The following is a 27,858-nucleotide window of genomic DNA, read 5'->3' as shown; positions in this document are numbered from 1 at the left end:
GACAACTCACTTGCTCCTTCACACCGAGGGACAATTTGGACTGCGCTATTTAGTATCTATCTATCTATCTATCTATCTATCTAAACTGATGCATGTTTTTGGAATGTCAAGTCAAGTCATGTTCATTTGGATAGCCCTTAATCACAAAGAGTCTCAAAGGGCCACACAGATTATTGCAAACCGCAGACTATTATGACACCATCCCCTGATCTAAAACCTACATGAGGGCAAATAATGTGGGAAGAAAACTGAGTGCCTGGACGAAACCCACGCAAGCACAGGGAGACCATGCAAACTCCGCACAAAACTGTGCCGCGGACGCGCTAACCATTCACCCGCCTTGCCGGCCCACCATAAAACAATGCTGACAATAGTATAGAATCATAGGCTGCATGACACAAAAGCTTCTGATCATTCTTTATTCTCATTGTTTGAAAGCAACAACATCCAAACATACATGTACACCATTGCAAATAGATAACTTTTCATGTTTAAACATATTTGACAGGCAACATAACATCTACATCTATACACTTGCACAGTATAAAGTACACGTATGTTTATATTTTGACAGGTATATCAAATAATTTTACTCTCTTTATAATCATCCAAAAAATAAATAGCATCCCCACACGCAACGGAAAAATATTTTGGCATATAGGTCATCAGAATCATTGTCAATACTTATTTTTTCTTTATTAGTTTTTTTTCTTCATTATACTGAAACAGCCGAAAATAAAGCATAATATCAAACACTAAAATACAGAACTGTTTATATTATATACATTATTTATAATTTTGTCTAAAATGCAGCAATGCAGTTTCACTTAGGCTGTTCATGTTTAAGAGTGTATATTTTTTCTTTAATTTTCTAAAAAACATGTTTCTTTGAGGTTTTATTTGTTTTTATTAGGTTATAGTAAGGTATATATTCCCAGATGGTCTTTAAAATGGCTGACTCTGTTTCAATGATGGACGACAGGTGAAACAACAGAAAATATCACCGCATCCACCCTGTCTTTACATCTGGAGTTACCTTGAAACTGGATTCAGTTCTTTATTAGATCAAATGGCGCCCTATGTCAAAAACAAGGCATGAGAAGGAATAAGGAATACAGCTCAGTGTGTGTTTGGATTGCATATTTGTTTGGAAGGAATCTTGTTCTTTTGACTCTAGATTCAAACCTTAAATGGACAGTGTGTACTATTTAGTGCCTCCTAGTGGTACAAAACCTTCATTAAGTAAAACAAACATTGATATTAATACTAGGCAAGATACATGAACTATCATACCAATATCATTCTTTTTTGAATGTTAATAGGTAGAGAAATGTGTATTTCATTTTAAAATCCATGTTATTTTATCATCTTGCTGCTACGTTTTGCTGATTTGGCACTGGTTTTCGTTTGCATTAGACAATAACCATGCCGTTAACCTGTCAAATATGACACAATGCACCTTTAAGTCGGTTCAATTGAAACACTTGATTTAAATCAGGATGTCTTTTCTTTCACAATATAATGAGGGTGGTATTTAAAGAGAATCATTTTAAAGGCACTATACAGAATTTCAAACTTTTTTTTTTACTCACTGCCGCCAACGTCTGGCTTGTGTCATCATTGCAGCCTGTCAAACTCTTTATGTTGTGCGTGCAAGTATGTGCATTTCTAAGACGCACTCAAATAAGCTCTTAATTTTTTATCTTTCTTGGGGTTTGGGTCAGCGTTTGGAATGTACTTGAGACATTCCTTTTCTTGATTTCACCATTTTTATGTTACATTAACAATTGAAACAAACAACAAAATATGGTGACGAGCATAGTTACTCTCCAGCCCACCTACGTCCATCCCTCTCCTCCTACAGTCTTTCTTAAACTAAAATAGGAGCTAATTGGCGTGGAGGAAAAACAGTTGTAAAGGCTTTTTGAACTCAGTTGGGCAATATAGAAAATATTAGACTTTCCACTCTTTCGGACACCTCAAATGACGAACCCCACCTATCATTTTTAGGCCCATAAAAGAAGGTAGAATTAATATACTGGATATAAAGTTTTAGTCTTTATTATGTTCTGCTTCCAACTTGCTTTGAAATAAACCATAGCTAGTTTTCTGGTTTCAATAGTAAAGTGTTTATACACAATCTGCTGTGTAAATATTCAATAGAAGTTGATCTGTATTCACTTTGTCACATTTATGACAACCATTTTATAAATTGCCTACTCTTTTAGACTAATATCTACTCAAGTCTCCATCGAGTCTTGAACAAATCGCAAAACACAATTGTCTTTCAAAACCATCAATTGCCTTTGTCGATGTGTTGACCTGAGGCAAATACCCAGTCTTAAACGGAACTGTACCCCATTTTAAACAAATTTGTGATCTAATAACTATTTTGAGGCCCAATCATATCTGGAGTCGGAACAGGATCTATTTGGAAAACATTTTATGAGACATCCAGCTGGTCCAAAAACGTTTGAGGAAGTAAACTAAGTTAAAGAGAGTGTGTATAGTTTAGCACCTCTGTGGTTAAAACAAACCAAAATACAATTAAAAAAACAATATTGACTTTAAAAATAATCCAAAATAAATGAAGTATTAAATATATGTGCATTTGAAAAAAAAAATACTCACGTAAAATAAATGCAAATTTCACTACATATAACATGACTTCAGACTCAGAGGGAGATGACAGAATCTTCTGCCATCCAGGCGTTAGAGTTGCCCAAAACCATGCTAACGGTTGGGAAAAAAAAAATTAGAAGAAAACTGGTGCGTTTTGGTCACTTTGAGTTTCAGTAATTCGCATTCTTCTTTGTACTTTTGAGCACTCATTTTCAGTTGAAACACACTTGTCAAATAATACACACCGGCCTTTTAAATTTCGGCTCAAGAAGGATTAAAGGCGTTATCGTACCTGCAAAGATAACAAATAGAGCCGGCTCTCTTTAATGAGTGTCCATCTTAAAACCAGTTCATGAAGTCAAATTTTCTTCCAAACCAATTTGCGACGCGAACACAGACAGATCTAGATTCCCTTCTTTCCACATTACATTGAAATAAAAACACTGGGGAATCCTGTTTCATTTCAAAGTTCCTATTGTACTTCACTGAAAAAATAAAATCAGTCTAAACGGAGATGTTCTGCCTTCTATGTGAATGTCATTCAATTTCGTATCTACCTCGGCTATCCCTCAGTAGTCCTGACGCTGGTATCCAGAGGTGCCATCAAAAACACTGTCTCCTCCCTGCCCCCCTGCCCCCCCACCATCCGGCGGACTCTCCAGGTCATCGCCGCCAAAGGACGTATAAGTTCCACTGCCCGCCGCTGGATCTTGGCTAGGATCTGTGTATTCGTGTGAGAAGAGAGCCGAGTCGGACCCCAATTTGTACCTCTGGAAGCCCAGGAAGGCCTGCACCGCCTTGGGGATGAGGAGTAGTGGTAGAGAGTTTGATGGAAAAGAGAATGCAAAGCAGGAGCGACAGAAGAAAAAGATGGGAGGTGTTAGAAAGACAGAAGGGAAAAAATTGGTTAATTATATAAAAATAAGCTAGCGGTTGATTAGTTATCAGTTAGTGGCAGCATTGATTCCATGCATCTCAAGGCATCATGGGCGCAACGTGTTGCATTATTCAACAGTCGCAGCAATGCAGTGCATAAAATGTCACTAGTTGTGTCTCCTAATTGTTCACATCAGACACAAGTCGATTGTTATGATATGCAAAATACTGGACAAATGTATTGGGACAGCTACAGATAACAAAACTAAAAAGAAGTAGGGTAATACAAGTAATAAGTGCAAAGTACAATCATTATAATGCAATCGGTATTTGTCAATCATGCATTTTTTATGATAAAGGAGCACACCAACTAGTAAATATCCACATAATAATATAAAAAGAAGAAAGAAATCCACAGTGTGCTCATTTAGGGAAAGCTGAAATAGGTCACAAGATTATAATGCCATTCCCCTTTCCAGATATTTATATTATTTCCCCCATGTAGAATAGGTAAATAGCTAAAAAAACACAACAGAGGAAAACACAATCCAAGGAAAAAGGGAGCATATGCATTATAAGATGACTAAGTTACCAATAATAATGTTAACCGTCACTTTGAGCAATAAAACATAACGCACCAACAAGATATAAATCATAAGATCCAGTCAGAATCCAATCCTCAAGGGCCAGAACTTTAAATGCTTTACAGATGTCCCTCTTTCACCACAGGTAAATGTGTATGTCTCACTATTTCAGAACAAGTTTTTCCCTGGTATCAGTATTGTCACACACTGCTGCCTGTTAATGCTGAGGTCTTGCTCGTCTGTGAAGAGAGGGATGGCACTTTACACCGAAAAACAAAGACGACTAAATGATGAAGGTGGTGTATTTGAATCAGATCAGGAGGATCCTTCTGCTACTAATAACCATGGAAACCAATAATATCAGTTTCGTGTAGGGGAGCAGACCAAACCCCCAAAATTTGCTTTTTTGCCCAAGACACACCACAGGAAGTGATGCCCTAACATCCCTAGCGGTTAAGAGATTCACGAACTGTGAAATCAAATCAACAAGCAAGTTAATTGAAATGATGCACAGTTTGCCAATCAATAGGTTAGAGTCTAAGGGAAACCTCTAAAACATGCAGAGCTATAGTCCTTTTTGGGATCCAGCTTGTCAGGTTGTTCTACATCATACATGATGCATGCAATCATTACACTTACCAGTCAAAGTATTACCCTTGTACAAATAGAAATTTAAAATAACTTGTAAAGCACCCATACTGCAACATATATGTTCGATTTCTCTTTGGCGTTCTTGCACCTTCAGTTCTAAATATTTTAAACATATCACTCTCCTCAGGTGTAGTCCCAGCTGCTTTTAAGTCCGCCGTCATTAAACCCACACTGAAACGACCCAACCTTGATCCAGAAAACTTATGTAATTATAGACCTGTGTCAAACCTACCGTTTCTTTCTAAAATACTTGAAAAAGTAGTGGCACAGCAGCTGAATGATTTCATGTCCGAGAACAATCTCTTTGAATCAATGCAATCAGGATTCAGGGCTAACCACTCTACTGAGACAGCTCTGATTAAGGTAACCAATGATCTCCTACGGGCAATGGACTAGGGCGCATCATCACTTTTGCTGCTGCTGGACCTTAGTGCTGCATTTGACACAGTGGACCATAATATCTTGCTAGAACGGTTGGAAAAATGGTCTCTCAGGAAACGTCCTATTATGGTTCAGATCCTACCTCTCAGATAGGACACACTGCGTTAAATATGGCGAATTGACATCTGAGCCATTTAGTGTTACTTGTGGTGTTCCGCAGGGTTCAGTGCTTGGCCCTCTTCTCTTCAGCATTTATATGCTTCCACTAGGTGATATTATTCGCAAGTATAATATCAGTTTCCATTTCTAAGCAAATGACACTCAACTCTATCTCCCGATGGAGGAATCTGCCACACTAAACTGTGGAAATTTGGAGGCCTGCCTCACTGAGATAAAAGAGTGGATGTCACTCAATTTCCTGCGTCTTAACTCTGAAAAGACTGAAATGTTAGTTATTGGTCCATCTAAGTCCCGTGACTTATTCTCTAAAACCGCTGTGAACATAGACAATTGCCACATCACACAGAGCGACTCACTTAAAAATCTAGGTGTCATTTTCGACCCCGATCTGTCCTTTCAAACACATGTGAAGAAAACTACTAGAACCGCTTTCTTCCATCTCCGTAACATTGCTAAAATTCGTCCTATACTTTCTCAGTCGGATGCGGAAATCATAATTCACGCGTTTGTTACCTCCCGTCTCGACTACTGTAATGCACTACTTTCCGGTCTTCCGATGACCAGACTCAAGAGTCTCCAGCTGGTACAAAATGCTGCAGCGAGGCTTTTAACTAGGACAAAAAAGTCCGATCACATCACTCCAATTTTGGCTAACCTGCATTGGCTCCCTGTTAGCCTAAGATGCGATTTTAAGGTTCTCCTATTACTATACAAAATCATACATGGACTTTCCCCCTCTTATCTTTCAGATCTGATCTCCCCCTATGTCCCGGCCCGAAGCCTTCGTTCCGAGAGCGCCGGTCTCCTGGTGATCCCAAGAGCCAAGAAGTGTTCCGCTGGTTCGAGAGCGTTCTCCATCCGGGCACCGGTGTTGTGGAATGCTCTTCCCCCTGAGATCCGATCTGCAACCTCAGTGGAAATGTTTAAATCTAAGCTTAAAACTCACTTCTACTCTATAGCATATGAATAACCTAAACTTCTTATATGTAATAACTTGTGAAGCCCTTAGAGTTTAATTGTGATTAAGGGCTATACAAATAAAAATGACTTGACTTGACTTGATTGCATACGCAGTCAGGGTCGTACGATTATTGCTCATGAGAGCTTAACTTTGCACAATAAAAACAAACGTAAAAACTAGAAATGACCTAGGGTAATTGTATAATAAACTATCACCCTGGAATCAATTGTGTCAAAAAGCATTCACATGAAATTCACATGAGAAAAATAATCAATTGGCGCCCATGTCTGTATATTTATGATGAGGGCCACCATACACAATGGATAAAAAGACAACAGCCAGAAAAAATACACCTACACCCCAAAGATATGAGATTATTATTCACTACACTGTAAATAACTATTGTGACAGTTCCATTTGTCATTTGCAATGGCCAATTAGAAATAAACAATTCATTTAATGTAAGGAGTGTTCCAATACATTTGTCCAGGTGTTTCATTCATTCATTGGGCTCGTCTTTTGGAAGAAAGGTAATATAATAAGAAATTCACGTCTGGAATATATTATAAAGCTTCTCAGAGGCATTTTATTGCAAACCAGAATTACTACTTGAGCTTTGGAAAATGCGTTAATTATGTACGATAAAAAAAATGCAGCATCAGACAAGCGGTTGATGAGGCTGAGGTGGGAACAGCTTGATGTATTCCTCTTCAAAGGACACATTCTTAAACTTCTCCATGGAGAACAGAGCCTGGGCGCCCTGTCAGAACAATACATACATCACACACCAAACTGGACAATTGTTTCAAAAGCGTTTCTCTCCTCTGGACATATATCTTAATGTCAGTACATAACTTTACTCTTCTGCCAGACTATTTGGTTCAAAAGTAGTTGGTACTGTCGTGCTTGTGCATCTCTGCGGAAAGGTTAGTTAGACCCGATGTTGGTAATTTTCCAGATAAGCACAACAAACCTGTGTAAAACACGGCAGCACTGATGTGGGAGTAGTGAGTACATTTCAGTCATGGCCAGTGAAAAAAAAGTGTCGGTATGTGGGTGTTAGGAGAACGCTTCTTTGATCACAGATCCATTGATGGCAAAGTCATGAATTAAAAGGTAAACTACAGTATCAGACAATGCAAGTCAATTGAAGAATGTGGCGTGTACCCAAGTGAAGATGGAGAAAAAGGAGAAGGTGATGGCAGCCCGAGCGGCATCCCCGCGTTCTCTCAGTGGGTCATCATTCTGGTCAGTTGCCTGCCACTGGTTGGCCAGGAAGCAAAAGCCAACGAACCACATGAAGGACCAGAATGCTGCAAAAAGGAAGGGGGATTGCCAGTGAACAGTTGAGCATAACATACACACAAAAAAACAGTGCTTTTGCTGGCTGGGCTGAGTACGTAAAAATTCAAAGTTAACATGAAAGGTTGAAAAAAATGAATGATTGTCACAAAGTTCATCTAAAATGTTGAAGGTTTTATGTTGGGCCCTGAAATTCATCAACTGTCATTGACGTTTATGGTCATTGGCTGAGATAATGTCAATAATGTCATGATTCATCAATGACAGCAAATGAGTAACTGCTTGAAAGAAAGCTGAAACACACTTTCATTTTTGAACGACTGGACAGGCAATTGCTTTTCTGGGTAACACGTACTGTAGCGCATTATAACATTTTGTAACTCAACTATTGTTACAACATTGTGCATTCCCTGCATTTTTTTTAAAGCAGATCTTGAATCACAACGTTTACTACAATTTAACGATATCTACTTCGCTCAAGAAGTCACATACAACCCTTCTTCTGCCGGCAACACAACGTTGAATGCAACAAATGAGCAAGGCTCGGATGTTTACATGTACCAACAAAATACAACTGAATACAGTTACGGTGGCGCTGTCTCAAGCGTACGAGGTCATGCAATTTTTCCCTACTGAGATTCTGATATTCTCCCTACCATATACACTCGCAAACCGTATTTCGAACTGTACAATAAAATACTGAAATCAGGGGCCAGTTTGTATGCAAATACATATTTGGTTGTGTTTAACTAGAAGCGAATGGTAGGCAGCGCGCCAGAAGGGGGCGTAGCTTATACAGGAACAAGGATATCAATGAGGCAAACGTGAACACAGAAATTACGGGAAAAAAGTGCTGAATTTTGGTCTCTTTATTTGTAAAATAATTTTTTCAATACACCTTGCCTGGAGAAAAAAAATAAACGTTTTGGATATTAACCAGAAATCAAGATGGAAATATTCAAGGATTTAAATACAAAAGACAAAATGGATATGGAGTGTCTTAACACTTTTTGCAAGCTCTCAGGTTTGCACAAGCAAAAACATATAGATAGATAGATAGATAGATAGATACTTTATTCATCCCCGAAGGGAAATTCACTTTTCCAGCAGCATCCCTAAGCTGAGAACAATCGAAAATAACTGAGAACAATCGAAAAATAACACGGGAGCTGCTGGAGTGGCTGCCATTCGTGACGGCGCCGGAGAAACGATTCAATTTGAATCATGTACAAACAAACAAACAATTGAATCATGTACAAGAAACGATTCAATCTGAATCATGTACAAACAAACAAACAATTGAATCATGTACAACAAACAAACAAAATATTTATGTTTCAATAAGTGGAGTGTTAATAAAATGGGGGGAAAATAATTTCTGATACTGATATAACCAGGTAAAACTAATTTTAAGTTACCTGTCCAAATGAATGTTGTGCCATCTCACCTTTCCCACTCTCTCTGCTCGCTCCTGAAACTTTATCAAATAGTCCAAAATTTTACCTCATCTATATAAAGGGTTCACCGCTTTCACAGGTGAGTGAACACGTTTCTTCTATCTATTTTATTATGTGGTTATTTTTAATCAGTGTTAGGGATCGGCTTCAATGTGAGTATTTACAGTAATTTGTAACGAGATAGTTACTTTCAGAGTAAGGCGCTACTTTTGGGTGATTGTACTCTCAGAGAGTTAATGCAACTACAGTACTTTTTAAAAGAAGTATCAAGTAACTAATTATTCTATTTTTTTCAGTAACATGCCCAACACTGAAAGCACGGCGGCACAGTGCTTAGCGCGTGTGCGGCACAGTTCTGAGGTCATGAGATCAAACCTCCTGTGTGGAGTTTAAATGTTCTCCCCGTGCTTGCGTGGGTTTCCTCCGGGCTCTCCGGTTTCCTCCCACATTCCAAAAACATGCATGTCAGGTTAATTGGCCGGTCCAAATTGTCCCTAGGTGTATATGCGCGAGCGAATTGTGCCCTGCGACTGGCTGGCAACCAGTTTAGGGTGTCCCCTGCCCACTGCCTGAGGTTGGCTGGGATGGGCTCCAGCACCCCCGCGACCCTACTGGGTATAAGCGGTGCAGATAATGGATGGATCGATGGATGCCCAACACTGAACACAACATAGCTTCTGCCTAAAAATAAAATAAAATGGAGTACTGTAGAAGCAAAACATCACAAGGCAGTTTTCAAACATTGATAAGGTCATATGATGCAAAAAATAAACTTGTCCACTCTTAGCTCATTTTTCTTGTTGAAGTTTTTAATAATTTTTACGACTATGACTATTGATTTAAAAAAATATATATATTTATCGACAGATTACCCAATGAATTACACTGCACGAATAAAATCGACCAATTTTTAAATCAAATACGTTGCGGAACCACATACCAGACACAGCGACGTCGGCCAGCACGGCCTTCTTACGATCCTTGACGCTGCTGATCTGAGGGAAGTAGATATCAAGGGCCAGGAAAGCGACGCAGCACAGGAAGGCCATGGAGCCCATGAAGACACCATAGTTGCAGGCGTTTTGGTTCTGGTTGAAAATGCAGTATTCCTGCACCTCATTGGGTCTGTTAATGTATCCCTCGTTGGCAATGCATCCGAAGATGACGATGGAAAAGAGCTGCAGTAATAGGAAAAGAGACATAGTTAGCTTACTAAATACCGCTTCAACTTGAACAATAATTTATTTTGTTTAGTTTGCGGTAATATAGTAGCTCAGGTGGAAGTTTTAGAAATCAAATAATGAAACAGTAGATTTGGATTTTTAAATCCGACTTTGCTTGTTATTATGTAAACATGTACCTTTCCCCACCACTATGCTCAGTACAAAAAAAAATACTCTTTTGTCACACATGTTTCATATATAAGGCACGTTGGACTGTAAGGGGCATGTAATTATAATTACAGTAAGAGCTATTCTATTTATTCGTGTATAACCATTACTTACAGTGTGTATTTGTGCAACGATTGTTCAGCCAAAGAATGTCACTGAATCGCAAATTATTGTATGCAACAAGAATCGGTCCCGGGTTGCAGTGGTGTGAGCGTCGAAACCTAACCACTAGTGATACAAATAACATAAAAAAGGCATTGGACTTTATCTCATTTCTATGGTATTTTTGCTCACAGTGTCAGAAATGAATGTTAGAGAATGGATAAAAGAGAAAGTTGTCCTGAAAGATAAAAATAAACGTAAAAAGCATGACAAGGGAACGAACTCTTCAGTGTATCTGATGATGAATAGGACTTTCAGTTCAGTTATAATTTATAGGGTGATTTTCTGTGTTCTCCATTCTCTACCTTTTGTTTCTGGCACCAGGAGTAAGAACGGTGTGAAAAGGAGAAAAATATACTGTATTTTCTTATATTGTTTGTATCATTAGTGGTCTAGTGGTGAAATGTCAGCATTCTTACATCTGCAACCCAGTTCGATTTCCGCTGCACACAATGTTTTACGATTTTGGTCAGCGATGTTTTTCTATTGATCAATCATTGCATAAATACTTACAGTGAAAAATTGTGTAGTAAAGCACACTTAGAAATACTGCTATGCATTACCAATCTTATCCACCGTATTTTGCGGTTTGTAAGGTGCCCTTTTAAATTTCTGGACAATTTGGCGTTTTTAGGTGCGCCTTATAGTCCGTAAAATACAGTGACTACAAATACGCAACTTCATAATATTTCACAAATTGTTATGTATTTCGGATTTTGGTATCAAAATAGATTTTGAAAATGAGTTTCCGCCAGAATATACATGTGTCTACATTATGTAGTCTGTGAAGTGTGGTTTACCCAGCTGCGTCATGTACATCTTTGTGTGTGCAAGTCACCAATTGACACAAAAGGAAGACACACAACAGAGTTTGCGTTTAGGCTTTGTGTCATCAGGAGTTAATTTAACGGGTTTGTATGACAACACACAAAAAGGATCATTTTGGAGGCTAAACATGCGCTTTGTTGTTACCTTAGCCATGAGCATTAAGCAACTGGAATGCACCCCTATGTTTCAGGCTAATAGAGTTTCCAAAAACAGAGTAAGGTTGGGAAAAAGGTTGGAAAAGCAAGATTGGATTATGGTTTGAAATCCGAGGTTAAAGTTTCAAATTAGGCAGATATTTAATTTAAAATATAGTTCAGGGTTTAATTAAAATTTGCCTTTGTAAATGAAAATTTGAGAGAATTCCAGGATAGTTTATATTCAATTCTGATTTAAGGGTTAGGCTTTCAAAATGGATGACCTCAATTCTCAACACATTTCTGGGTTTCAAAGTATGTTTGGGCTCTGAAAGTGGAGTTTTTAAAGTATGCTTGGTGTTTCAAAGTGGTCTGTTGTTTGGAATTAAGGTTAAGGAAATAACAAAGTATCATATTAGAGATTAATAGAGTGGCTACGTTTACAAAATAATAAGGATTTCAATTTTAAAATGGGCTAAACAAGGCTTAAGGTATGAAGTTAACGTTTCAAGCAGTCAGTACTTCAAACAATAAAGATTTACAAGACAAACTTATAATTTTAACAATCATTAACTAACAATATGGGTTTTAAATTAACTGTTAAAACCTAATTGGGGTTTCAAAAAATGTTTGTCTTGTTTCAAATGAGGATTTTAAGAGTAGAAGGTCATCAGATTTAGAATAGCAGCCAGGGAAGAGTTTGCAATGTTTGTGACATTTCCGTGCCTCCCTTTTCACTCCTTCCTCACTAAGCAATATTTACCTGCAACCTTTCTCATTAAGTGTCAATGAAGAAGAAGAGATGAAGCGAAGGCGAAGAGGCGATTGGGCAAGGGGCAAAGGGAGTGCGGAGGCGGTGCTATTTATAGAGGCACTTGCATCATCAGCACAGCTATCACCCTTATTATGGGACACTACACGCAGTAACACGGCAAACATGAAAATGGAGGGAGCCAAACTGAAACCGCATCTTTCCACTAAACTACACACAGCACTTGACTAATCCCGCCTCATGTGCCTGACTACAAAGATCTACCGAACTTATAATTGTGAGGCTTGAACATTGAATTTGACTTTGCTTAAAATCGTAACCAGATTTTAAACCATAACCAAGGCTGAAAAAAAAAAAGTTTTGTTTTTAAACTTAATCAAAACTACAACATTTGCCAGAAGAGTTTCAAACTCCCACAGAACCCTAATCTAGTCTACCTATGCTTAAGCTGAAGCTTTTGAAGCTGAAGCGGGATTGGTCATTCTCTGAACAAAATGGCCACCAACCGAGAAAAAAAAGTTGACGCACATTATTCAGATGCCTGTGTTAGACTGGGCACATACAATATATTATTAGAAAAAATGCCTGGGTTGACTTTGCCTTATTACAAAATATATTTATTCAAAACATAATATGTTCCTATATGTTTATTCTGTTGTTAATGACAACTGCAAAGGATATTCCATAGGATATCAGTTCTGTATTTTGAATATTGATAGTTGTTTTGACCATTACATCATTATCGTTATTGGCCAATCAGGTTGCTTTAATTTGGTTTCCACGCCCTCGAGGGCGGATCTGCTTTTGTAACCTAGGATATGTAACGAAAAAAAAAGGCTTAGAGGAGGGTCTTTAGAAGAGGTTAAAGTTTTTTATCTAAAGGCTTCTTCAACTGCCCTCCTTGCAAGTTCAAAATCCCTTGATGTGTTTCATCTTTATTTTAAGTTTCTACTAAACTTCCAACTTATCAACAATTCAAAAGAAACAAAAAACAAAAGTCAAGTCTTGTTTATTTGTATAGCCCTTAATCACAAGGAGTCTCAAAGGGCTTCACAGACCACAAAATGCCAATGCCTAATGTGTGGCTTTGTTTTTCAGTACTATGCTTTATCAGTCATCCTGCTTTGTAACAAAACTTAAGCAAAGCTTGAAAACAACACATTTGATTCCCTAACTGGAAATTGAAACCCTACTCATTCTACAAAATAACAAACTTGAAACCATAACCTTAAATTGGAACTTATTTCATAATGGGGTCTCTAATTCTTAAGATGCATCTTCAATGTAAAATACTTGTGAGCAGAGTAGCCTTTGCTTAAAACCCTAATCGATTATTGATACAGTACTTTCATTGCTTCCGTTTGGACGAAATGCTCTTTTGATTTACTGGCTCAAGCAAGTTGGGCAGGAAATCCAATGAAGACTGGGGCAACATTCTCCTTCTTCTGCCACTCTTCTTCTGCTCTGTTGATACTCACACAAACGAGGATTGCTTCTGGCGTGACCTACTTAGTGGGCTTTAAGAAAACGCCTCAACAAAGCCCCCTCCCTTCTCCTCATCCATTTTCGTTCACCGTCTCACTGACCACAATTGTATTTGTCGTCACATGCTCAGAAATGTGGAAGGAATGACTTTCTTGTAGATGTGTTCATATATCATATTTGAATCCTTAACCATGACATCAACCCTAATTAGAAAAAGAACACCAAACTCAACTTCAAAACATAACTTCATCTGGGATTCTTCTTCTTGGAAATCGTAATCTTGTCTTGAAGCACTAATTGAAAGCCTCAACCTGGTTTAAAACCATAACCCCCTACTTATGAGACCTTATCCAAGGCTGTTTTATTCTTTAAAGCCTTATTTGTGCGGAAAACTTATAATAGTAGTCTTTCTCAATTATCTAAAATATGGAAAATTGAATTTTAAATATTGATAATTTATACACCAAGACTCAAGCTCTTATTTTTCCCAACCATTGTTTGTAATCTTAAAGTAAAACTTTAACCAAGGAATTTATTCGAACCTTATTCTTTTAACTTCAATACATCTGAATTAACCTATGACCCATTTTAAAACCTGAACCATTTTTAAAAAAATATACTTTGAAGTTCCAAATATATCCTTAAAACACAAAATCTCGTTTTGAAATGATTTCTTAAAACCTTAACCAAAACTAAATACCCTACACAAACTCAATCCTAAAAACCTAACCCTAGTCATTTTTATTCCTTTTTTGCAAATAATATTTTTTAAATCTTAAGTATTTTTTTTTGTATCATAACTTTGGTATGAAATTATTTAATTTAAATGTAGCTTTATATCAACACCATATTTCTCATTGGATACCCTAGTCAAACTGAGACCCTCTGTTTAATGGAGACCTAACATAACATCTCAGGCTTATTTAAACAAACACAACAATTAGAAACTCAAATTTGAAAAAACCTAAGTCAGTCTTGGAACCTTATCTTTGTCTTTAGGTCAACAATCTTGACATAAAACGAGTGTAGGGAAGAGTCTCTTAAATCACCCGGACTGCAAACCCGAGTTTAGAAGCCAGCACATTCGTACTGGTAATAATTTGGATTGAATCGCCAGGTTTTTATGTGATCCCTGGTAATAGATCCAAACTCAATTTGTAAACTGTAACCTCAAACTCAAACGCTGACCTCAAATGATACCCTGAAAGGTCAACTTTGCTTGCTTTAAACCTTTTGTTCAAAACACAGAGGCCTGCAAAATTGACATTGAGAATGTTTCTGAACTTCTCTTTTTCTAGCTTTACTGAATGCAACATTCACAGATTCTTGGTTGATGATGAACTGACACGCTTTAAATAAGCTTTTTTGTGGCTCTAAAAGTAAACACCTCTCTTCATTAAATACACACAACATCTGCACAATACCATGTAGAAGGCTTGCTGTACACAATACAAACCCAACCTCATCATTGTCGCTTGGAATTAAACCAAGTCGACACATTCCTGGTTTGCGCTAAGCCGAGCATGTGATGTTTTAGTCGAGGCTGGTGTGGTCACATTGGACCTTCCCTCCTTTGTGAAGTAGTCGTTACAAAAAAAAAAAAAAAAAAAAAAAAAAAAACAATCACAAGACTCCCACCAGGGATGAAAGTATGTACTGTAGAAGACCACATGAGGGCGTTTGGTCTTGTGACCATCAGGAGGGATGGCTTTCAAGCCAACCCTATGATTTGCGTGAAGGCTGAATTTGACTTTCACTCGAAGCTGATTTGGAGTCGAACTTCTGGATATAAACCATCTTATTAAACTTTTTTTTTCAAGTGAGGTTTTGTTAAGATTTGATAACCTAACTACTTACCATGCACAGGTAAGGTCAGGCCTAAAAAATCCAGCCCGACCTGACCAAGGCATGCGTGTATTAAAGCCCGACCCAGCCTGAGCCCGACCTATTAACTAGATTAGCAGGACCGAGCCCGAAGTAAACCCAACATTTTATTTGTGAGGACTCGCAAGGGGAAAAAGTGATTTCTGATTTCAAAAATAAAAAAAAAACAAACAAAAAAAAAAACTGTCTTTTGTCATGAAATCTAATTTAAACAAGACTGTATAATTGTACATCTTTTTTTTCATCTCTGTGTCTGCAGAGGTTACGTTAACTGATAATTTTCCATCATTGACGGATTTTTTAAGAATTGCCGGGAACCTTTTAAGGCTGACTGTCATTTTGACTGCCGGACAATTTGGCCCTTAACCACAGCAGCAGTCAATCCTTGATAATTTGGCAAGGCATTCTAAGAGAGAGAGAGGCAGAGAGAGAAAGAAGAACAGTGACGTGTGAATCATAAAAAAAAAAGGCAGAGAAAGAGAAGCCCAACCCCACACGAACATAATGATTGACCGTTTAGGCCCAAACCAGACAGAAATTTGGCTCGGGCTTGATCTTAAGATCGTACTTTTGATGGTATGCACCCATATGAAAGCTCGAAACTCTAAATTTAATTTAAAAATCAAATAGTTGAGTCAAGTCAAGTCAAGTTTATTTGTATAGCCCTTAATCACAATGAGTGTCAAAGGGCTGCACAGAGCACAGATTATTGCAAACCACAGACTATTATTACAACAGGAAATAGTTGGGAAAAATAGCACCTTATGCTGGAATCACAGATTAAGATCTTATAAAATATATTATACATTCTACATAACAAAAATAAAATAAATAAATTGATGTAAAAAAAATGCATATATAAAATGAAATAAAGTACATTTTCCCTTAGAAGTGGGGTGCAACATTTTAAAATGTAAGGTTTCAATCATCACTTTAAGCCAAAAGATGTTGGCAGAGTAATGCATAATTGAAATAGCTTAAAAGGCTATTTTAAAGTCTCAACCAAGTCAGTAAATATTTTTTTTTATTAATTTCATTACTGCTGTACAAAAATAATTAGTTGTTGTTGCGTTCGACTAATACAGTACACATTACCTTACAAAGCTAAAAAAAAAAAGCAAAAACTGGTCAAGGTAACAAACCTGTAAAAAACACAAAACTAATCGTAATAAATAAAAAAAGGTCAAACTATCGAAATGCAATGATTAATCTATTGATTAATTTATTGATGTAGAAAAATCATCTACCTCGTGGGGTTACCAATATTATGCCCACTTATTTCTTGAAAAACTAACTAATTGAGACAAGAGGTCTTATTTTCATTCAACACAGTGATTAAAAACATTTCCTCCAACGGAAGTGAATCGATCTTAGTTCACATTTTACTACTGTCGATAAGCTGACATTTTATGAATCTCTAATAAAAAAGTAATGTATTGTAAACCATTAACCGATAATTAAAATAGTTGACAATTAATGTATAGGGCACCAACTCATCAAATAGCAATGCTTTTCTTAACTTCTATTCAAAATCAAATAATAAAAAACCATGATGAAAAAAATCAAACTATTGTAACCGAGTCCCATTTTTGCGCGTGATTGGCACTAGTTGGATTTCCCAGACAACAGTGTCGGGCCCTTTTGCACGCAAAGTTGATCCTCACATTCAATTCATGTTTTGAAACACGATTTTAGACCCCAACCTTGTCTTGATAAGCCAAAATGAACATAAACGCTGACTTAAAAAACATAGTTGAATCCCTAACTTTAAATCCGGACCCATGGTGCAAACTTAATGTAACCCTTTTCTTTAGCATGAGTCGCTAGCTCCACCTTGACTGATTACATGAAAACAAGAGTAATGCCAGCTTCAAACATGCAAATAGTGTGGCATGGCCATTCTGTAACATGTGAGTGCTAACAAACGTTGGCAAGCAGCTGATAGAATGTTGCTGCGCTCAAATACTATTTGTGTTGCTCAGGCCTACAAAGAGCAAACTTATAATGTCAATTGCTAGCCCTAAAGTTAGTGCTAATAACCGAAACACTTGCTTTCAGGTAAGCTATTAAGGGGATAGACCAGAGGTTGGGAACCTATGCCTCTTTTCATGAGTACATATGGCTCAGAGCTAAAATGATACTGATGCAAATCTCATCTATAAAGTTACAAATCTAAGATACAGGGCACTTAGCTGACATGGCGATGGAAGCAGAAATGGTTCGGTCAAGTATATAAAGAGCATACACTCCACTACGGTTTACAGTAAAGGTGTCTAACCAAAATCCCCCTTTTTGGCTGTACTTCACTTTAATTGGAAGCTCATTAAACAATTAAGGTTCATTGTTGAGTAACCTAATGATAAAAACCCACCCAAAAATGTAATCAGACAGAAATGCGGGCCAAGCACACAGAGCAATTTGATTAGGTGAGGAGGGGTGGGCGGACTTTTGTACACAGAGCACTTCTGTCAGACCAGCGCTGTCTGCACCAAAGGCAAATACGTCAGTATCTTTGTTTGCTGTATTTTGTGACGATTTTACAAAATAACTCTGCGTGCACCTTAATCTAAAATTATAATTTATGAAAAAAATGAAGGTCATAATGAACCTCAATGATCTTAAGTAATTGTGAGAGGGAGACAAGTTTAAAGTGGTATATTTTAGCATTATTCTTATTTCATAAATCGTATCAAATCTTCTAACATCAGACAGTGAATTAAAATACGCTGAAAATCTTGATTTTGTACGGAGAGCGAGTTTGGCAGTCTTGCTCAAATTTATCTCAAAATATATTGAGACTGGGAGGTCGGTGGTTCGCGCCCCGGCCGAGTCATTCCTAAGACTTAAAAAGTGTTCGGCGGCGCCCTCTGTTGGCTGCGGCTGCATCGGCTCGCTACAACGGGTCAGGTGCAATCGACATTTCGTTCTGTGTACATTGTTACACAGAATGACAATACAAGGAAATTATTATTATTATTATTATTATGACAAGGCTAACTCTAAAAAATTGAAAAAAAAAAAGAAAAAAGAAAATATTTTGCTAATATGACTCTTTAGGTCAAAAAAGGTCCCTGAACATGGGATAGATATATTTATGGCACAAACCTTTGTTATGAATTGCACACTACCTCCAATTCCAGTTTTTGTTTGTTAAAGCAAACAGTCTAATTTTGTGATAGATAACTACCCCATTTAGCCCCCATAATGTATGTGAAATGATCTGCATTGAAATGATCTGCATTTATATAGCGCTTTTCAAGTCAATGACTTCCCAAAGCGCTTTACATTGTGCTTCACACTTCCCAATAGCGGCCGTGATCTGTGCAGCCATGTAAGGCGCTAACCCGCTTATTGGGGGTATTGGGGGTTCAGTGTCTTACCCAAGGACACTTCGGCATGTAACAAGGACAAGCCGGGATTCGAACTGGGATCCCTTAATCCTAAAACGATCGCTCTACCTCCTGAGCTACTGCCGCCCCAATGTCGACTAAGAACCTGGATTAATTGAAAATTGGGAGCTTTTGTTCAAATTATGTCTGCTACAATAACGGACCTGGAGAGCACAATCCACCAACGTATATTCATGCAAGGCAAATTTAAAAAAAGAAACACACAGAATAAATTTAACTGAAGCTCGACAAGATTGGTTTTATTTAATTTTTGATTGATTATTGATTATTGCATTATTGACCGTTTGCACACACGTGACGAGACCATGGCGGATGGTAGTAGCAAGACAAGGCCAGTAAACAGTAGACAACAACAACAAAAACATCTATACTATTCAACACCATTGGCAATGACTGGTCAAACAAATATTGTGCAGCTGTCGGATGAAGTGGCTCACCTTGTCAGAATGCACAAAATGCGCTATTTAGTGAAACGAAGATACAGTGGCATTAGCAATGCTAGCTACCGACTTCCTTCCAACCTTCCTCCTGACATATCCACACATCCATACAAATTGGCTAGTCTGCCTGACTTCCGTCCACACAATCCGTACCACTTCATTGCAAATAGAGTATCCCCATACACCGTCACTGATCTAATATCTTATACAAGTCTGGATGCTTACCAGTCCTTTGGAGCTGGTACGCGCAACTCTGCTCCGTTTTGCCAACAAATTCATTGCGTGGTCCAAAGAGTCAGACCGCCAATAAACATGGCAATAGCAACAAAAACAAGCTTTTTTCAAGCACTTCACTCAAAATGTTAGCATATTCCTGACCTTGAAAACACAACATAAAAATTCAAGCATTTTAAAGGATTTCAAGCACACGTACAATCCCTGGAATAAGACAATTGTTTGCGGACTTTATCAGGCAGCCATCGATTTTGTTAAATCAACGTTTATGCAAACACATGCAGAAGGTCAGAGAAAAATACTCAATTAACAATACAAAACTCACTGTACTTACGTACGTTTGAAAATATATAAAATCACAACTCTTCACACATCCTGTGCAATTTAACCATTGATAGCTGAGTTCTCTGGTGTCTCACGCGCACATAATGTAAAAAAGGAGGGGACACGACTAAGTCGTGTTGCTACTTCTATATAAAATTAAGGATATTGTGACGAGAAACATCAACGCTTCATGTCTATCTGAGAAGAAGTGTTCGCTGATTTAATCTTATAGTGTGGCTCCAGCTGACTAATTATTGGGTTTTTATGTCCATCGGGGCAAGAACTCATATGTCATCTTTGCTCTCAACGATCTGATAACGATCAATCCAACAATCATCGTGCATCACTAAAAAAAAGACCATTTTAATCAGCATCTTTCCTCCCTGAAAATAGTTTTTTTTCACCTTTAGGTTTGTTTATGTAATTTAAAGGGACAGTGTGTAATATTTAACTCCTCTTAGTGGTAAAAAAACAGTTTGCTAAAAAAAATATATATATATATATTTAAATAATAAAGATCAATACAAGAACAATCATATGAACATGTGTTTTATAAAATTACTCTAAAAAATGTATTTGACATAACATAAAGACATGCATTTCAGGTGAATTGGCCGGTCCAAATTGTCCCTAGGTGTGAATGAGCGAATGAGTTGTCTGTCCCTGTGTGCCCTGCGATTGGCTGGCAACCAGTTCAGGGTGTCCCCTGCCCACTGCCCGATGATTGCTGGGATGGGCTCCAGCCCCCCCGCGACCCTACTGAGGATAAGCGGTACGGCTAATGAGATGAGATAAACTGCACTCAAGTAGACTGAGGTGATCATAAACACGCCTTCTTGTTGCTACGGGAACCAGAAAAAAAACTCACAAAAGGCTGCGAAAGAATGAGTTTGGCTACTTTTAGTCCCCATAGTTTGTATTCTTCCTTGTGCTTTTTTCAAACTGGTTAATGTTCACACTACATCAAGGGTTGGCAACCCAAAATGTTGAAAGAGCCATATTTGACCCAACTCCCCCAAAATACGCGTTTGGAGCTGCAGGAAAATTAAAAGCTTCATATAATCCCTATAATTAAACCAACACATACTCATTTTATATATATATATATATATATATATATATGTATAAAATATTTGTGTCATGTTTGCCCACCGACAGCCACCATTTAATTTTCCATTATCAAACATTTTTAAAAAAGTACCATGAACCTATAGCGAGCCCCAAAGAGCAGCATGCAGCTCCATAAATTATATGGAGTCATATAGTGTTATAAAATTTGAGATTCACTCATACACATTACAAAGTAATATTGGAGGACAAACAGCACACATAACTCAGAAGCACACAACTAAAAGATCCTCATTGTAATTCTTCAAGCTTTATTAGCAGCCACATGACTCCTCACCACTAAAGGTTTTTTCTCTCTCATTTAATTATAACATACTGTGTGAATCGCAATCTAAAACAATAAAAATTGTGGTCAACATGTCAAGATCACTGAATGTTTGTATACTGTCACAAACTCAATGTATACTCAACTTAAAACATTAGTGACATGATCACATGAAACCCAACGATCGCCGGGACTATTCCATTTTTTTAAATTCCAGGACAAGTAAAACAACTTTATTCATTGGGACTCAAACAGCAAAAACAAAGAACACATCTATGTCAAATTCAATTCACACAAATGACTAACAACTAGTTAATTGTGATTACTGATACATGGAGAAAAACTTAATCGGGTTGATTCGAGGCATCCAAGACTGCGCCTGTTATGACTAAAGGGCCAAGAAATTAAAATAATTGATAGTAATTGGTTCTAAGAGAACAAGGGTGGTGTGACTGTGGCCCTATAGCATGTGTGCTAGCATCACATGTAATCTCTGTATTCTCTGTGTCCATTTTGACAAAGAGGCCTAGGACTTAATTTGTATCCAATTCAAGTTGAATTAAATAGGATGCATCTCTACAGTCATCGAAAAATAAAGAATTTCTTGCATTTCCACCTTCATAATTTGCAGCAACAAATTATTACTGTATTATTTGATTCATATATCTAATGTTTGAGCTGTGCCTGGATTAAATTGAAAAAAGAAAAAAAAAATTGTTTTAGTTTCAATACTCACGTCCTAAAATAGAAAGTTATTTTAAATAAGCATTGTAAAAAACAGATGTATGATTACGTTCCTGGTATGGACCCCAAAACAACATCATGGTTTTCCATAAAGAAATGCAAAATACAGGCCTCAAAACCTTTATTACATTCAAAGTGAGACCACCAAAGAAATTGTTTGTTCAAACAATAACTTCTTAAAAGCCAATAAAAATAAAATCATATTAAATCATTTTGAGAAAAAAAAACGTGATATTCGCCAAAAGATGGCTTTGTGATTTTTTTCTAACGGGAGGAAAACATTTTCTTTGGATTTAACAAAGACAATCAGCCTTTTATCATGGACAATAAATCCACCATTAATTACTGTTTGAATTTGTGAATGATTTAAAAACCAAAAGGTATCAACATGATTTGAGTTTTGTATCTAAAAATAAGGATCAACACGTATCATTAGTATTAAGAGGAGGCCGATAACTGATACATGGAGCCGATATTTATTTGCTGTAAAAACTTAAAAATCGGCACAAGAAGTTTTTGATAATGCAAAAAGGCACAAAAAATATGAATAAAACTTTAATAGAGCTCTGAAACGTTTGACAGTAAATTAATTAGAATTTTAACACAACTCACATGACTAATCTTTCAATTTCACATGACTAATAAGTGTGGTATTCCTCTGTAGTCTCCCAAAGCCAAACAACACAATAGGTTTGAAATTTCTTACTTTGCAAACATTAAATAGGGTAGTCAGATTTTAAATTTTTTCAAACATTTGTTTACACGGGTAAATCCAATAAAACCAGGGTCTCATTCACAACGGTGGTCTGGTTACAGCGATCAGTGAACAACTACGTACAATGAACATGCATTACAATAAGGCTACTATAGTATGCTATATAAAACCTGTTTGTGTATAACTACAGTAGTCATGGTTGTGAATATACAAGCGTTTAGCTACAATGGGTCGCCTCCACCGTTGTTGAGGTTTGCATGAATATGTCTTGATATACTCATTATATAGACAACGATTTTATGTATTAATCACGTCAATCAATATTTCTTAATAAACACATTATACAGATTAAGATCACGACACACGTTCTATCGGAAGTGCAGCGCTTAGAAGCATAAGAAAATCAGAGTTTGTGTTCACGTGAAGGGGAGTCAAATCCTGCCGGGTCGGAATTAGGCACAACACTGTTGACAATTCAGTCAAGGGTGGTCAAAAGAAGGGGGTAGAGAGGAAAAAAGACAGTAATAGCGAATGTGAAAAACATTCACGACAGCCCGAAATCTCGCTCCAGTCTGTGACTGAGGACTGTGCGAATAGAGACAGCTTCCTGATTCAGTGGCTCTGCCCCCGGTCGCTTATCCAATCACAAGGCGCCGGCTCGGCAGTGTCAGGGACAGAAGGCAGGAGAGGGAGAATAAGGCTTGGTAGTTTCTCTGTGTTGTGCCCAATAATGGCACGTCAAATAAATAGATATGCCGATACCGATATCCATCAAATTCCCAAATATTAGTGCAGATAATCAGCCCGTCCGTTAATCGGTCTATCTCTAACTTTGATTTCATAACATGAGGCCCACGCAGAGCAATGTTTTTCAACTGGGGTAGTGGTCCACTTTTGGGCACGGACACATTTTCAGTGGGTCATGGGCCTATGTCTTGCCAAAATAATGCTTAAAAAAACAAAAAACAACTGCAGTTTAATTACACTCCCTAACAGTAGATGGCGATAATTCCCTGCGATAATGACACCCCCCATTTCCCACCACAGAAAAAGGCTACTAAAGTTTGTTAACACATGTTGAGCATAGCCAAACGTAGATACAGCGGAGATCATATGAGTGATGGATTTTATTATATTGAAGACACGCTACTGAAATAATGCATTTTGGATTTCATTAAAAATGCACACAATGGAGTATTAAAGGGACAGTATGTATTATTTGACCATTACATATCGCTGCATTGTGCAGTCAGCAACAAGCGTCTCTGGAGCCCAGTGGCTCTTTGACACTCCCTAGTGGCTCCCTGGCACTTTTACCAAAATGTTTGATAATGGAAAATTATATTGTTTCTGTAGAAGGACAAACATGACACGACATTCTTAATGTTTTCCAATGAAGATAGACGAATAAACTATTTATTTAAAAATGTTTTTGCTTTCCTCATAAGTCTCACAGAAAGCTTTTATTTTTTTGTGGCTCCACACGTGTTTTTTTTTAGGGGGCCAATAAAGCTTTTCAACATTTCGGGTTGTATACCCCTGGTTCAATGGACCCAAACACGATCGCTAAAGAGCACAGGAAGGAATAGCACGTATGGAAACTCAAAGTGACCAAACTGAATAATTTTTCTTCGAGTTTCACAAAGCATCCTGCGAGCTTTTTATTCTTTTTCGGTACACGTAGCAGTATGATAGCCGACAATTCTGGTGAGACTTTATTCAGCTATACTTTATGAGTAAATCTAAACACGGCCACATTTACAGGGAGTGCAGAATTATTAGGCAAGTTGTATTTTTGAGGATTAATTTTATTATTGAACAAGAACCATGTTCTTAATGAACCCAAAAGTCTCATTAATATCAAAGCTGAACATTTTGGAAGTTGGAGTGGGGCTTTTTTAGTTTTAGCTATTTTAGGAGGATATCTGTGTGTGCAGGTGACTATTACTGTGCATAATTATTAGGCAACTTAACAAAAAACAAATGTATACCCATTTCAATTATTTATTTTCATCAGGGAAACCAATATAACAGCTCAACATTCACAAATATACATTTCTGACATTCAAAAACAAAACAAAAACAAATCAGTGACCAATATAGCCACCTTTCTTTGCAAGGACACTCAAAAGCCTGCCATCCATGGATTCTGTCAGTGCTTTGATCTGTTCACGATCAACATTGCGTGCAGCAGCAACCACAGCCTCCCAGACACTGTTCAGAGAGGTGTACTGTTTTCCCTCCTTGTAAATCTCACATTTGATGAGGGACCACAGGTTCTCTATGGGGTTCAGATCAGGTTAACAAGGAGGCCATGTCATTAGTTTTTCTTCTTTTAGACCCTTTCTTGCCAGCCACGCTGTGGAGTACTTGGATGCGTGTGATGGAGCGTTGTCCTGCATGAAAATCATGTTTTTCTTGAAGGATGCGGACTTCTTCCTGTACCACTGCTTGAAGAAGGTGTCTTCCAGAAACTGGCAGTAGGACTGGGAGTTGAGCTTGAGTCCATCCTCAACCCGAAAAGGCCCCACAAGCTCATCTTTGATGATACCAGCCCATACCAGTACCCCACCTCCACCTTGCTGGCGTCTGAGGCGGACTGGAGCTCTCTGCCCTTTACCGATCCAGCCACGGGCCCATCCATCTGGCCCATCAAGACTCACTCTCATTTCATCAGTCCATAAAACCTTAGAAAAATCCGTCTTGAGATTTTTCTTGGCCCAGTCTTGACGTTTCAGCTTGTGTGTCTTGTTCAGTGGTGGTCGTTTTTCAGCCTTTCTTACCTTGTCCATGTCTCTGAGTATTGCACACCTTGTGCTTTTGGGCACTCCAGTGATGTTGCAGCTCTGAAATATGGCAAAACTGGTGGCAAGTGGCATCTTGGCAGTTGTACGCTTGACTTTTCTCAGTTCACGGGCAGTTATTTTGCGCCTTGGTTTTTCTACACGCTTCTTGCGACCCTGTTGACTATTTTGAATGTAACGCTTGATTGTTCGATGATCACGCTTCAGAAGCTTGGCAATTTTAAGAGTGCTGCATCCCTCTGCAAGATATCTCACTATTTTTGACTTTTCAGAGCCTGTCAAGTCCCTCTTCTGACCCATTTTGCCAAAGGAAAGGAAGTTGCCTAATAATTATGCACACCTGATATAGGGTGTTGATGTCATTAGACCACACCCCTTCTCATTACAGAGATGCACATCACCTGATATGCTTAATTGGTAGTAGGCTTTCGAGCCTATACAGCTTGGAGTAAGACAACATGCATAAAGAGGATGATGTGGTCAAAATACTCATTTGCCTAATAATTCTGCACTCCCTGTATAATCAATCGCTTATGAATGATGTTGACGTCAGGAAGCTGTGAAAGGAACATGCTGGGTACTGTCCAAGACGTCTCCTTTTCCTTGGGCGGCATTAGCTCAGGAGGTAAAGCGCTCGTCTTGGGACCAAGAGGTCCCAGGTTTGATTCACGGCTCCTCCGTGATATATGTTGAAGTGCCCTTGGGCAAGACACTGAATCCCTAATGCCCCCGATAGCAGGTAGTTGCCTTGCTATTGGTTAGTTCGTGTGTAAAAAGGGAAAAGTGTGAAGCACATTGTAAAGCGCTTTGGGAGGTCTTCATTGACTTGAAAAGCGCTATATAAATGTAGACCATTTACATTCTCCCTCTCCTGGCATTGTGTAATGCAAAAATGAATTTACAAACAAAAAGACCAACATTCAGCACAGTTTGCCTCGTAGCATCCATTGCTACCTGGTAATCCTGGAAGGGGGATTACCTCATGTGCAGCCCCTTCTCAATGTTTTCTTACTTCCTCATGCTAAAGTTTTTTTTAGTTTTTCCTTGCCCTCATGTAGGTATCAGATCAGGGGATGGTGTAACAGCCCTTTGATTTATGATTAAGGGCTATACAAATAGAGAAGACTTGATTTAACTCATGTTATGTCAAATAAATGCAGATTTCTCCACCTGTGAGTATTTCTTTCTTAATTTGGGTTGTGGCTTGTAATTAGCGTGGGTCCTCGAGTCAGACTAGTTGAGAACCACTATGCTCCCAAAAAATAAAAACTTTGCGACCAACCTGGGCCAAAAAATTGAGAAGAAAAATGGGGCGGTTTGTTCTTTTTGAATCTCAATAGTTTGCATTCTTCCTTTTACTTTGCAGCCCTCATTTAGATTATAGAATACATAACAATACAGCAACATCAAGTGGTCAAATTTTACAGAGTGTCCCTTCAAATTAGTTGTCCTTGTTTAAAAATGACAACCTCCTGGTGGCATCTATAGGTAATATAGGGAGATAGAGTGCCCAATTTAAAGTCCTCAATTCATTTAACACAACAATAACTACAATGTGTATTGCATTTTTATCAAGCTAGCTTGGCCAGCATAGTCAGGAGGTTTAACTATAAAAATGCCCCCAGGAGCATATACTTGGACTCTCCCTTTCTGCCATGTTTGTTTACTACTGTCCTTCACTCTCACATTTAATGCTGGATGATAATGACCACTTATTTGGAAGTATGAATATTGTATTCAAGGTATGTCGCAAATTGCTTTTTAAGAACTCACCCACGATACGATGCGTAGTATCGTCTGGGGTTGCTGGAAGAAGGTGACCGGGTCGAAGGCTCCTCCGGCTTTCCCGGCTCCGTAAGCCTGCATCCCCTCCATGGCGCCCCCCGCCACGCTTGCTCCTCTCCTCCTCGGGCTAGCTGCTGATTGAAAATGTCTCGAGCTCACGTCGTCACGTTTTCTTTTCTTGCCTTTGTATTTCTTTCTTCGAATCGGAGTTCAGATTTCACCTCTAAAAATGTCCGCGTTTGGTGAAAGGTGCGCGTGATGGATGCGTCCCTGCTACGGATGGCGTGAACGCGCAAGCCGGTGTCACGCCCGGGACGCGCAAGTCGGCGACGCGCACGT

The 27,858-nt window shown here is 38.2% G+C and overlaps 1 protein-coding gene across 3 annotated transcripts; it reads right to left on the bottom strand.

Moving 5' to 3' along the window:
• Positions 1 to 405: 405 nt before the first annotated feature.
• On the bottom strand, positions 406 to 27,858 carry syngr1b (synaptogyrin 1b). 3 transcript variants are annotated; one of them, XM_088342204.1, is made up of 4 exons: positions 27,508 to 27,858; positions 9,955 to 10,192; positions 7,423 to 7,568; positions 406 to 3,419 (listed from the first exon to the last, which is right to left on the bottom strand). In XM_088342204.1, exons 1-4 carry the CDS (start codon positions 27,607 to 27,609, stop codon positions 3,192 to 3,194), a joined length of 714 nt encoding a protein of 237 aa, XP_088198330.1. In that variant the 5' UTR covers positions 27,610 to 27,858; the 3' UTR covers positions 406 to 3,191. The 3 variants fall into 3 exon arrangements, with proteins under 3 accessions (XP_088198330.1, XP_088198331.1, XP_088198332.1); XM_088342205.1 differs by lacking the exon at positions 27,508 to 27,858 and adding an exon at positions 13,648 to 13,773; XM_088342206.1 differs by lacking the exon at positions 406 to 3,419 and adding an exon at positions 6,815 to 7,015.

Source organism: Urocampus carinirostris, chromosome 8 (assembly GCF_059441175.1).
Source record: "Urocampus carinirostris isolate Australia breed hairy pipefish chromosome 8, RoL_Ucar_1.0, whole genome shotgun sequence".
Taxonomy (NCBI): Eukaryota; Metazoa; Chordata; class Actinopteri; order Syngnathiformes; family Syngnathidae; genus Urocampus; species Urocampus carinirostris.
The sequence above is the reverse complement of the archived record's forward strand: the minus strand, read 5'-3'. Positions and strand labels throughout refer to the sequence as shown.